This window comes from Cherax quadricarinatus, chromosome 15 (genome assembly GCF_038502225.1).
Source record: "Cherax quadricarinatus isolate ZL_2023a chromosome 15, ASM3850222v1, whole genome shotgun sequence".
NCBI lineage: Eukaryota > Metazoa > Arthropoda > Malacostraca > Decapoda > Parastacidae > Cherax > Cherax quadricarinatus.
Genome location: NC_091306.1, coordinates 23023288 through 23036695, shown reverse-complemented (window position 1 = coordinate 23036695; position 13408 = coordinate 23023288). Strand labels below are relative to the sequence as shown.

The window sequence follows — 13408 nt, the reverse complement described above, 5'->3', positions numbered from 1 at the left end:
CCAGCAGCACAAGCTAGTCAGGTCCAACTCACACCCACCCACACCCACTCATGTATTTATCTAGCCTATTTTTAAAACTGCACAACGTTTTAGCCTCAATAACTGTACTCAGGAATTTGTTCCACTCATCCACAACTCTATTACCAAACCAGTACTTTCCTATATCCTTCCTGAATCTGAATTTTTCCAACTTGAAACCATTGCTGCGAGTCCTGTCTTGGCTGGAAATTTTCAGCACGCTATTTACATTCCCTTTATTTATTCCTGTTTTCCATTTATACACCTTGATTATATCCCCCCTAATTCTATGCCTTTCGAGAGAGTGCAGATTCAGGGCCCTCAGTCTATCCTCATATGGAAGATTTCTGATACATGGGATCATCTTTGTCATCCTCCTCTGCACGTTTTCCAGAGCATTTATATCCATTCTGTAATACGGTGACCAGAACTGAGCAGCATAATCTAAATGAGGCCTAACCAAGGATATAAAGAGTTGAAGAACAACCTGAAGACTTCTATTATTTATACTTCTAGATATTTCTTTCTTTCTTTCAACACACTGGCTGTATCCCACCGAGGCGGGGTGGCCCAAAAGGAAAAACGAAAGTTTCTCCTTTTACATTTAGTAATATATACAGGAGAAGGGGTTACTAGCCCCTTGCTCCCGGCATTTTAGTCGCCTCTTACAACACGCATGGCTTACGGAGGAAGAATTCTGTTCCACTTCTCCATGGAGGACTTCTAGATATGAAGCCAAGAATTCTGTTAGCTTTATTGCAAACACTAATGCACTGTTGTCTTGGTTTTAGATTGCTGCTAACCAGAACTCCTAAACCCTTTTCGCAATCAGTAGTATTAAGACCTACATTATTTAGTTTATATGTAGCATGGTTATTTAACTGACCAACATTTAGAACTTTGCATTTGTCAATATTAAACTGCATCTGCCACTTCTCCGACCATTGCATCACTCTATTCAAATCATCCTGGAGTGCTCTAGTGTCCTCATTAGAATGAATTGGACGGCCTATTTTGGTGTCATCAGCAAATTTGCTTATGTCGTCATTTATTCCCTCATCTATGTCGTTTATGTAAATTGTGTACAACAACGGGCCCAACAATGACCCCTGAGGAACACCGCTTATGACGTGCCCCCATTCTGATTTCTCTCCATTTATGCAAACTCTCTGCTGTCTATTTGTCAGCCATGCCTCTACCCAGGAAAAAATTTCTCCTCCTATTCCGTGTGCCTTAAGTTTCCTCAATAGCCTCTGATGTGGAACTCTATCAAAAGCCTTACTGAAGTCCATATACACAATATCATATTCATTACCATGATCTACTTCCTCAAACACCTTAGTGAAAAAAGTTAGTAAATTCGTAAGACAGGAATGCCCCTTTGTAAAACCGTGTTGAGATTCATTAATCAATCTGTGCCTATCAAGATGGCTACGAATTACTTTGGCAATTATTGATTCCATAAATTTTCCCACTATGGAGGTAGGGCTTATTGGTCTATAGTTCGAGGCCAAGGACCTGTCACCTGCCCGGTAAATAGGTATTACATTTGCCATTTTCCACTTATCAGGCACTATGCCAGTTTGTAGTGATATGTTAAAAAGATTAGCCAAAGGTATGCTAAGTTCCTCTTTACATTCTTTTAACACCTTTGCAAACAGTTCATCAGGGCCTGGGTATTTGTTAGGCTTAAGTTTCTCTATTTGTCTGAGGACCATGTCACTAGTTACCGCAATCATACATAGTTTATTTTCCTGTTCTACATAATCTATTATTTCAGGAATATCGCTAGTATTTTCCTGGGTGAAAACTGAGAGGAAGTAGGTATTGAGAATTTCACACATATCCTTATCACTGTCAGTGATCTGACCAGTTACTCTTAAGTGGGCCAATCTTGTCCCTAATCTTACTTCTGTATACCTGAAAGAACCCTTTTGGGTTAGTCTTTGAATCCCTTGCGACCTTAGCCTCATAATCCTTTTTTGCTTTTCTTATTCCTTTCTTTATTTCTCTCTTTAACTGAATATATTGATTTCTTAACTGCCCATCCCCTCTTTTGATATGCCTATATATGCCTCTCTTTTGACCTATGAGATGTTTTAATCTATTGTTCATCCATTTGGGATCATTTTTGTTAGATCTAATTTCCCACTCGGAACAAAAGTTGTCTGGGCAGCTAGAACTATGCTCTGAAAAACGTCATATTGGCAACCAAGATCACCTACCTGACCCATAGTCAGGACATCCCAATTCAGCCCACCCAGGTAATTTTTCAGTCGGAAGCAAAGAGGGTAATGTATGAGAGTATGTATAGTTATACCAACACTCCTATATGGGTGTGAAGCATGAGTGGTGAATGTTGCAACGAGGAGAAGACTGGAGGCATGGAGATGTCATGTCTGAGAGCAATGTGTGGTGTGAATACAATGCAGAAAATTCACAGTTTGGGAACTAGGAGAAGGTGTGGGATTACCAAAACTATTAACTATTATCCAGAGGGCTGAAGAGAGGATGTTGAAGTGGTTCAGACATGTAGAGAGAATGGAACGCAACAGAATGACTTCGAGAGTGTATAAATCTGAAGTGGAGGGAAGGCGGGGTAGGGGTCAGCCAAGGAAAGGTTGGAGAGATGGGGTAAAGGAGGTTTCGTGTGCAAGGGGCTTGGACTTCCAGCAAGCATGGGTGAGTGTATGTGATAGGAGTGAGTGGAGACAAATGGTTTTTAATACGTAATGTGTTGTTGGAGTGTGAGTAACATTTATGAAGGGATTCAAGGAGATCGGAAGGCCTGACTTGAGTCCTGGAGATGGGAAGTACAGTGTCTGCACTCTGACAGAGGGGTGTTAATGTTGCAGTTTTAAAACTGTAGTGTAAAGCACCCCTGTGGCAAGACAGTGATGGAGTGAATGATGATGCAAGTTTTTCTTTTTCGGACCATCCTGCCTTGGTGGGAATCGGCCGGCATGTTAACCTGGTGACCTGGAGTTTACCGGGAGAGAGAGTTCCGAGGCTCAACGCCCACGTGGCCCGATCTATAACCTGGCTTCATGGTGGATCAAGGCCTGATCAACCAGGCTGTTACTACTGACCGTACACAATCCAACGTACGAACCACAGCCCGGCTGGTCAGGTACCGATTTTAAGTGCCTGTCCAGTGCCTGCTTGAAGACAGCCAGGGATGTATCGGTAATCCCCCTTATGTATGCTGGGAGGCAGTTGAACAGTCTTGGGCCCCTGACACTTATTGTGTTGTCTTTTAACATGCTAGTGGCACCTCTGCTTATCACTGGGGGGATGTTGTATCATCTGCCGAGTCTTTTGCTTTCATAGGGAGTGAGTTTCGTGGGCAAGTTTGGTACTAATCCCTCTAAGATTTTCCAGGTGTACATAATCATGTATCTCTCCCGCCTGCATTCCAGGGAGCACAGGCTCAGGAATTTTAATCATTCCCAGTAATTGAGGTGTTTTATCTTAGTTATGCATGCCATGAAGGTTCTCTGTACATTTTCTAGGTCAGCAATTTCACCTGCCTTGAAAGGTGCTGTTAGTGTGCAGCAATATTCCAGCCAAGATAGAACAAGCGACCTGAAGAGTGTCATCATGGGCTTGACATCCCTAGCTTTAAAGGTTCTCAGTATCCATTCTGTCATTTTTCTAGCAATGCGACTGATACAATGTTATGGTCTTAGAAGATGAGATCTTCCGACATGATCACTCCCAGGTCTTTGACGTTAGTTTTTCGCTCTATTGTGTAGTTCAAATTTTTATACTCGAATGAAATTTTAATTTCCTCACGTTTACCATATCAGAGTACAGTGGAACCTCAAAAATCAAATGTATCACATATCGAACGTTTCGAAAATAAGACCATTTTTTCGGACAAACTGTTTCCCTATTATCGAACGCGCCCCTATTTTCGGACCGCCGGGTACGGGACCTGTCCGCTGGCCCGCTCTGTCCGCGTCCCCGCGCAGGCGCTGTGAGCAGTCTAGCTTTGTTTATGCTTGAGTGAACACTAACCTGCGATCTCATTCACACATTTTACGATTATTTAATTGTGTTTAGTGCTTGTGGGGCTGTGAAATAAGCTGCCATGGGCCAAAAGAAACTTGCTAGCAGTACCCCTGTGGTAAAGAAAGCGAGAAACACCATAGATGTGAAGAAGGAAATAATACAGAAGTATGAGATTGGAGTGAGACTTGTTGAGCTTGCCAGGATGTACAGAGGACTGTGGACAGTTATTTTGTGAGACAGAAACAGACAATTGTGGACAGTTATTTTGCGAGACAGAAACAGACGATTGTGGAGTTATTTTGTGAGACAGAAACAGACAACTGTGGAGTTATTTTGTGAGACAGACGATTGTGGAGAGTTATTTTGTGAGACAAACAGACGATTGTGGACAGTTATTTTGTGAGGCAGAAACAGACGACTGTGGATAGTTATTTTGTGAGACAGAAACAGAGGACTGTAGACAGTTATTTTGTGAGACAGGGGTCCAATGACTCTCAAGCTGGTCCTAGTGGCATTAAAATACAGAGAAGGGAAGCAACCACAGAGAGGGCTTTGATACCGGAAGTCCTCATGGAGGGGGATTCTCCTTCCAAACAATAACCCCAACCCCCTCTCTCCTCCTCCCTATCTTCCAGATACCATCACCAATCTTCAATAAAGGTAAGTAAAAATGTTATTTTATATTACTATACATAATTAAAGACTATAGCATTTGTTGTGTGTATGTAAAACTGTAATTAATCTCTATAAAATGTAAGCCATGCGTGTTGTAAAAGTCAACTAAAATGCCGGGAACAATGGGCTAGTAACCCCTTTTCCTGTAAAGATTACTAAAAAGAATAAGAAGAAGAAAATTGTCAAAGTGGGAAGTCTGAATGTGCGTGGATGTTGTGCAGATGATAAGAAAGAGATGATTGTGGATGTTATGAATGAGAAGAAGCTGGATGTCCTGGCTTTAAGTGAAACAAAGCTGAAGGGGGTGGGAGAGTTTCAGTGGAGAGGAATAAATGGGATTAGGTCAGGGGTTTCAAATAGAGTTAGAGCTAAAGAAGGAGTAGCAATAATGTTGAAGGATAAGCTATGGCAGGAAAAGAGGGACTATAAATGTATTAATTCAAGGATTATGTGGAGTAAAATAAAGATTGGATGTGAAAAGTGGGTTATAATAAGCGTGTATGCACCTGGAGAAGAGAGAAGTGTAGAGGAGAGAGAGAGATTTTGGGAAATGTTGAGTGAATGCGTGGGGAGTTTTGAATCAAGTGTGAGAGTAATGGTGGTTGGGGATTTTAATGCTAAAGTGGGTAAAAATGTTATGGAGGGAGTAGTAGGTAAATTTGGGGTGCCAGGGGTAAATGTAAATGGGGAGCCTTTAATTGAGCTATGTGTAGAAAGAAATTTGGTAATAAGTAATACATATTTTATGAAAAAGAGGATAAATAAATATACAAGGTATGATGTAGCACGTAATGAAAGTAGTTTATTAGATTATGTATTGGTGGATAAAAGGTTGATGGGTAGGCTCCAGGATGTACATGTTTATAGAGGGGCAACTGATATATCGGATCATTATTTAGTTGTAGCTACAGTTAGAGTAAGAGGTAGATGGGAAAAGAGGAAGGTGGCAACAACAAGTAAGAGGGAAGTGAAAGTGTATAAACTAAGGGAGGAGGAAGTTCGGGTGAGATATAAGCGACTATTGGCAGAAAGGTGGGCTAGTGCAAAGATGAGTAGTGGGGGGGTTGAAGAGGGTTGGAATAGTTTTAAAAATGCAGTATTAGAATGTGGGGCAGAAGTTTGTGGTTATAGGAGGGTGGGGGCAGGAGGAAAGAGGAGTGATTGGTGGAATGATGAAGTAAAGGGTGTGATAAAAGAGAAAAAGGTAGCTTATGAGAGGTTTTTACAAAGCAGAAGTGTTATAAGAAGAGCAGAGTATATGGAGAGTAAAAGAAAGGTAAAGAGAGTGGTGAGAGAGTGCAAAAGGAGAGCAGATGATAGAGTGGGAGAGGCACTGTCAAGAAATTTTAATGAAAATAAGAAAAAATTTTGGAGTGAGTTAAACAAGTTAAGAAAGCCTAGGGAAAATATGGATTTGTCAGTTAAAAACAGAGTAGGGGAGTTAGTAGATGGGGAGATGGAGGTATTGGGTAGATGGCGAGAATATTTTGAGGAACTTTTAAATGTTAAGGAAGAAACAGAGGCAGTAATTTCATGCACTGGTCAGGGAGGTATACCATCTTTTAGGAGTGAAGAAGAGCAGAATGTAAGTGTGGGGGAGGTACGTGAGGCATTACGTAAAATGAAAGGGGGTAAAGCAGCTGGAACTGATGGGATCATGACAGAAATGTTAAAAGCAGGGGGGGATATAGTGTTGGAGTGGTTGGTACTTTTGTTTAATAAATGTATGAAAGAGGGGAAGGTACCTAGGGATTGGCAGAGAGCATGTATAGTCCCTTTATATAAAGGGAAAGGGGACAAAAGAGACTGTAAAAATTATAGAGGAATAAGCTTACTGAGTATACCAGGAAAAGTGTACGGTAGGGTTATAATTGAAAGAATTAGAGGTAAGACAGAATGTAGGATTGCGGATGAGCAAGGAGGTTTTAGAGTGGGTAGGGGATGTGTAGATCAGGTGTTTACATTGAAGCATATATGTGAACAGTATTTAGATAAAGATAGGGAAGTTTTTATTGCATTTATGGATTTAGAAAAGGCATATGATAGAGTGGATAGAGGAGCAATGTGGCAGATGTTGCAAGTATATGGAATAGGTGGTAAGTTATTAAATGCTGTAAAGAGTTTTTATGAGGATAGTGAGGCTCAGGTTAGGGTGTGTAGAAGAGAGGGAGACTACTTCCCGGTAAAAGTAGGTCTTAGACAGGGATGTGTAATGTCACCATGGTTGTTTAATATATTTATAGATGGGGTTGTAAAGGAAGTAAATGCTAGGGTGTTTGGGAGAGGGGTGGGATTAAATTATGGGGAATCAAATTCAAAATGGGAATTGACACAGTTACTTTTTGCTGATGATACTGTGCTTATGGGAGATTCTAAAGAAAAATTGCAAAGGTTAGTGGATGAGTTTGGGAATGTGTGTAAAGGTAGAAAGTTGAAAGTGAACATAGAAAAGAGTAAGGTGATGAGGGTGTCAAATGATTTAGATAAAGAAAAATTGGATATCAAATTGGGGAGGAGGAGTATGGAAGAAGTGAATGTTTTCAGATACTTGGGAGTTGACGTGTCGGCGGATGGATTTATGAAGGATGAGGTTAATCATAGAATTGATGAGGGAAAAAAGGTGAGTGGTGCGTTGAGGTATATGTGGAGTCAAAAAACGTTATCTATGGAGGCAAAGAAGGGAATGTATGAAAGTATAGTAGTACCAACACTCTTATATGGGTGTGAAGCTTGGGTGGTAAATGCAGCAGCGAGGAGACGGTTGGAGGCAGCGGAGATGTCCTGTTTAAGGGCAATGTGTGGTGTAAATATTATGCAGAAAATTCGGAGTGTGGAAATTAGGAGAAGGTGTGGAGTTAATAAAAGTATTAGTCAGAGGGCAGAAGAGGGGTTGTTGAGGTGGTTTGGTCATTTAGAGAGAATGGATCACAGTAGAATGACATGGAAAGCATATAAATCTATAGGGGAAGGAAGGCGGGGTAGGGGTCGTCCTCGAAAGGGTTGGAGAGAGGGGGTAAAGGAGGTTTTGTGGGTAAGGGGCTTGGACTTCCAGCAAGCGTGCGTGAGCGTGTTAGATAGGAGTGAATGGAGACGAATGGTACTTGGGACCTGACGATCTGTTGGAGTGTGAGCAGGGTAATATTTAGTGAAGGGATTCAGGGAAACCGGTTATTTTCATATAGTCGGACTTGAGTCCTGGAAATGGGAAGTACAATGCCTGCACTTTAAAGGAGGGGTTTGGGATATTGGCAGTTTGGAGGGATATGTTGTGTATCTTTATATGTTTATGCTTCTAGACTGTTGTATTCTGAGCACCTCTGCAAAAACAGTGATAATGTGCGAGTGTGGTGAAAGTGTTGAATGATGATGAAAGTATTTTCTTTTTGGGGATTTTCTTTCTTTTTTGGGTCACCCTGCCTCGGTAGGAGACGGCCGACTTGTTGAAAAAAAAAAAAAAAAAAAAAAAAAAATGTATTTTTTTTTTGTGAATATTTTTGGGTTTCTGGAACGGATTAATTGTATTTCCATTATTTCTTATGGGAAATATTGCTTCGAATTTCAGACTTTTCGAATTTAGAACTAGCTCCTGGAATGGATTAAGTTCGAAATTTGAGGTTCCACTGTAATTGAAATTTCTCATCGTTGAACTTCATATTGTTTTCTGCAGCCCGTTTAAAAATATGGTTGATGTCCCCCTGAAGCCTTGCAGTGTCTTCAATGGAGGACACTGTCATGCAGATTCGGGTGTCATCTGCAAAGGAAGACATGGCACTGTGGCTTATATCCCTGTCTATGTCTGCTATGAGGGTGAGGAGCAAGATGGGAGCAAGTACTGTGCCTTGCGGCACAGAGCTTTTCACCATAGCCGCCTCAGACTTTACTCTGTTGACTACTACTCTTTGTGTTCTATTTGTCAGGAAATAATAGATCAATCTACCAACTCTTCCTGTTATTCTTTTATTGTGCATTTTGTGCACTATTACACCATGGTCACACTTGTCAAAGGCTTTTGCAAAGTCTGGGTATATATCAAAATGGTATACAATACCAACAGGTTGGTAGGTAAGACACATAGGCAACAGTTAGGCAACTTTATTCAGAAACATTTTGCCTACACAGTAGGCTTCTTCAGTCGAATACATGTAGAAAGTACGCAGAAACAGTAGAGATGTGAAGACGATGTAATCAGTCCATCACCCTTGAAGTCGTAGATTTGAGGTTGTCAGTCCCTCAGTCTGGAGAAGTTCAGTTCCATAGTCTGGAACTATCTGAAGATCAAGCGACAGTGCGGAGACTTAAATACTGTTGGAAGGAGAGGTGCAGAGTGGTAGTAATGAGAATGCAGCCACCGAGAGGACACGTCCCTTTCAGATCAAACAGTTCACACTTGAAATAGTTGTCAAAGATGTTTTCTGAGAGGGACGTGTCCTCTCAGTGGCTGCATTCTCACTACTACTCTGCACCTCTCCTTCCGACAGTATTTAAGTCTCTGCACTGTCGCTTGATCTTCAGATAGTTCCAGACTATGGAACTGAACTTCTCCAGGCTGAGGGACTGACAATCTCAAATCTACGACTTCAAGGGTGATGGACTGATTACATTGTCTTCACATCTCTGCTGTTCCTGCCTATTTTCTGTATTCAACTGAAGAAGCCTACTGTGTAGGCAAAACGTTTCTGAATAAAGTTGCCTAACTGTTGCCTATGTCTCTTACCTACCAAAGTCTGGGTATACTACATCTGCATTCTGTTTGTCTTCTAATGTATCCAGGACCTTGTCGTAGTGATCCAGTAGTTGGGACAGACAGGAGCGACCTGCTCTAAACTCATGTTGCCCTGGGTTGTGTAACTGATGGGAATCTAGATGGGTGATCTTGCTCCTTAGAACCCTTTCAAAGATTTTTATGATATGGGACATAGGTGCTATCGATCTGTAGTTCTTTGCTATTGCTTTACTGCCCCCTTTGTGGAGTGGGGCTATGTCTGTTGTTTTTAGTAACTGTGGGACGACCCCAGTGTCCATGCTCCCTCTCCAAAGGATGTTAAAAGCATGTGATAGGGGCATCTTGCAGTTCTTGATGAACACGGAGTTCCACGAGTCTGGGCCCACGGCAGAGTGCATGGGCATGTCATTTATCACCTGTTCAAAGTCATTTGGCATCAGGATAATATCAGATAGGCGTGTGTCTATCAAATTCTGTCTCTCTCTCATAAAAAATTTGTTCAGATCTTCGACTCTCAGTCTGGTTAGTGGCTCGCTAAAAACCGAGTCATATTGGGACTTTAGTAGCTCACTCATTTCCTTGCTATCATCTGTGTAGGACCTATCCCATATAAGTAGGGGCCAAATACTGGTTGTTGTTCTAGACTTATACAGTTTATTCTCTGTGGTAGTGGAGAAGAATCCTTCCTTGATAAACCTTGCATGTCATAAAAGGCAACTACAATGCTGGGAGTCTACCTACCTGGAAAAGGGACTAGTAATTTCTTCTCCTGTAAAAATTAAAATTTTATATTTCTTTTTTGGGTAACCCAGCCTCAGTAGAAGGCAGCTGTTGTGTTAAAAAATATAGTTTATAACTGATACTACAACTCTTATCTCAATAATCACACAGACTTACCTGGTTACATATTCTGTTAATGTGGTTCTCATTTTGTATACTATAACAGAAATTATCACAGGCAACCCTTCCTGAAAGTTATTACAGTATACCTAAGAAGGGCAACTTAGATTACCCATTAGAGTTAATGCTCTGTACAGATGTGCAGTATGAATTTGTAAAATGGCATATGTAAGGAAAGATGTGCCCTCAGAGCATGTATACACTGGCTTATAGTGAAGACTTTTTAGGCTCTTATTCAATAATTTCTATTTACAAACTGTTTAATTTTTTTTGTGTAACACATTGTGTTTATTCTTAAACTTTTGTAGTTCCCAGTACATTTTGCCCAAAATGCAATGAATACTGGGGATTTCACAAACATAATCCAATATCTGTAACCATTAATTATTTATATACGTAATACGTACGTAATGCATTGGTTAATTAAGATTCTGAATCTTTATTTTGCTGCAAGTTACTGAGAACTACTGCTCAAGCATTACTTCTATACATGTATGTCCCTCTGTACTTGTACTGAAATGTGAATAATTCAAGACTCTGAACACATTTATGTGTAACACTTACGGATTATCAACAGTCCTATCCAAAATATTGAGAGAGTAGTAATTGAAACCAGAGAAGTAGAGTCGGTGGAGTGCACGGCACAGTACCTGCCGCCAGGTGATGTACAAAACACTTTCAACATATTTCTTTACGCTTATCACCTGAAAAAAATATATATATGTATCATTCATTATATTAATATACATTTCCCAATCAAGAGCTCCACATTTGCTTCCATTTCCCAGCTCAAATATGTCATTATGAACTGTATGGTAGAAACCAACTTAAATAACCTCTTGAAATCAAAAGAAACAAGTGTGCTCATCTCCAAATACAGACATGTCTACAACAAACACTGCCACTGTTTTACTGCAAATGTATATAAGACCTACAATGCTCAAGCAATATGACTGGAGGCAGAGACAGAGGAACTAGGTTAAAGGTTAATCAAAAAAAGTAAATATGATATCTTCAACTCTGACCAGGGGTGATAAAGGCAGACATTCTACAGTGAAACAAGATGAATCAAAACAATCTCCTTAATTTGGGGATAGGGAATTTGACCAAACAAATAAAAGATTTTTTGAGCTACTATCAAAAGGCATGATGATGTAATACTATCACTGCAAAATACAGTGTAATTACACATGGCATTTTCAGTGCTGAAAGCATCGAAGATGCCCACACTACTAGCCCTTAGGAAAAAAGCGAACATGACAATCATCTATTAAGTGATAAAAGAACCTTAAAGATTAAATTAAGAGGATTTTTTCATACCTGCAACAGGAATAACTAGAGATCACACTTGTAAATTTAGAATAAAATGTGGAGCCAAAGGGATATGAGAAAATTTTTCTTCAAAGAGTGGTAGATCAGTGGAATGAATTACAGGTCGGCCATCACTAATCCGGCAATCAGTTATCCGGCACTAATTTCGGCTAGCATAATCTCAAATTTCATCATTATACTGACTCAGAAATTGTGCAGATGGTTGTAAATCCACAGCAGCAAGCCAGTGGAGGAGAAAGCAGTGATGAAAATGAGAAAATATAGCAGAAAGTCTCTATTGATAGGTTAATCAAGTGTATTCTAACCTAACCACTCTGTAATCCAGCAAACTCACTAATCCAGCATACTGCAGGTTCCAATGATACTGAATCAGTGATGGCTAACCTGTACTAGAGGATGTATAAGTGCTTCAATCACTGGAAATTATATAAAAAAAAATTTCAACACATCAGCCATCTCCCACTGAGGCAGGGTGACTGAAAGAGAAATACAAAACAAAAAGAAAAAAACTTATATCATCAATCAACACTTTCACCATCACTCGTACATAATCACTGTCTTTACAGAGGCGCTCAGATACAACAGTTTAGAATTATTTGATGGACAAATTATTGAAGATGGGACATAACCAGCACAGCTCTGCTCCTGTATCCACAAATGGGTAATTACACTCTAAACAGATTATGGCTAACCAATGGCATCCTCAGATTCATTGACAAAATACACAACCATGAAAAAAATATAGACCGAACTTAATAATCAAAGAATCAACAAATACAGTAAGGCCCCGCTTTATGGCGTTTCGCCTTACGGCATTCCGCTAATACGGCGATGTCAAATTATGACCAAAATTTGCTATACGGCAAGCAGTCTTTTAAATACGGGGCCCCCCACCCGGTTTGTTTACATTTTCCGTGACCCCATCTATTATGTCAGGAAACTTTCCAAAATTTCAAGTGTTTTAAAGTTACTGCATATTTTGTATGTACTCTGATAATTATACTTATGTGTACCTGTACCTAAATATACTTACACACTGTGCTGGTGTGCAGGTACACATTAAAATCGCTAAGTCTCTCTCTACTCATGACGCCAATACTACGTAATAATAATCACTCTTGGGCACACTAAGTGTCTTATTTTACATCAATATAGGCATTTTCATTAATCCATCTATGATAGTTTCCTCAAAATTATATATGAAACCCATTACATAGCATCTAAACATGATGCATACACTCAGAATAAAAATTGATGTAAATATGAGATTTGTTTACAAAGCAGTTGTGTAGGTAGTGTCGGAAGAATTACATTTTCTCTAGTCAAACACTGGGGGGTAACTGTAGAAAAATATTATTTTCGTATGCCTTTACTCTATGTATAGCAATTCACGACCCTTGTGGGTTTAGTGCTTTTTAAAATAGATAATAATAATAATATTATTATTATTATTATAATCCAAAAGAAGCGCTAAGCCACAAGGGCTATACAGCGCTGTATAATAATAATAACAACAATTAATAATAATAATAATAATATTATTATTATTATTAATAATAATAATAATATTATTATTATAAATATTAATAATAATAATATTATTATTATTATTATTATCTTCATTCGCTCTGAAAATGGTGTGTTGCTGTTTGTTTATTCTGAACTAACTTGTACAACTTGTACACAATGTAAGAGTATTTGTATTGTGAGGTAATTATTATTAAAATAAAAAACATATTGAGGTAA

The 13408-nt window shown here is 39.5% G+C and overlaps 1 protein-coding gene across 3 annotated transcripts in view; it reads right to left on the bottom strand.

Annotated features, from left to right (window-relative positions):
• The window catches only part of LOC128689283 (lysosomal cobalamin transporter ABCD4), a 368619-nt gene that overhangs the window by 288483 nt on the left and 66728 nt on the right, over window positions 1–13408 (bottom strand). For all 3 annotated transcript variants that reach the window (XR_011392042.1, XR_011392041.1, XM_070085217.1), the window contains one exon: window positions 10895–11034. Coding sequence is in view for 1 of the 3 variants with exons in the window: in XM_070085217.1 (XP_069941318.1) it covers window positions 10895–11034 (140 nt within the window). In the remaining 2 variants the exon portion in view is untranslated. The remainder of the gene's footprint in view (window positions 1–10894; window positions 11035–13408) is intronic.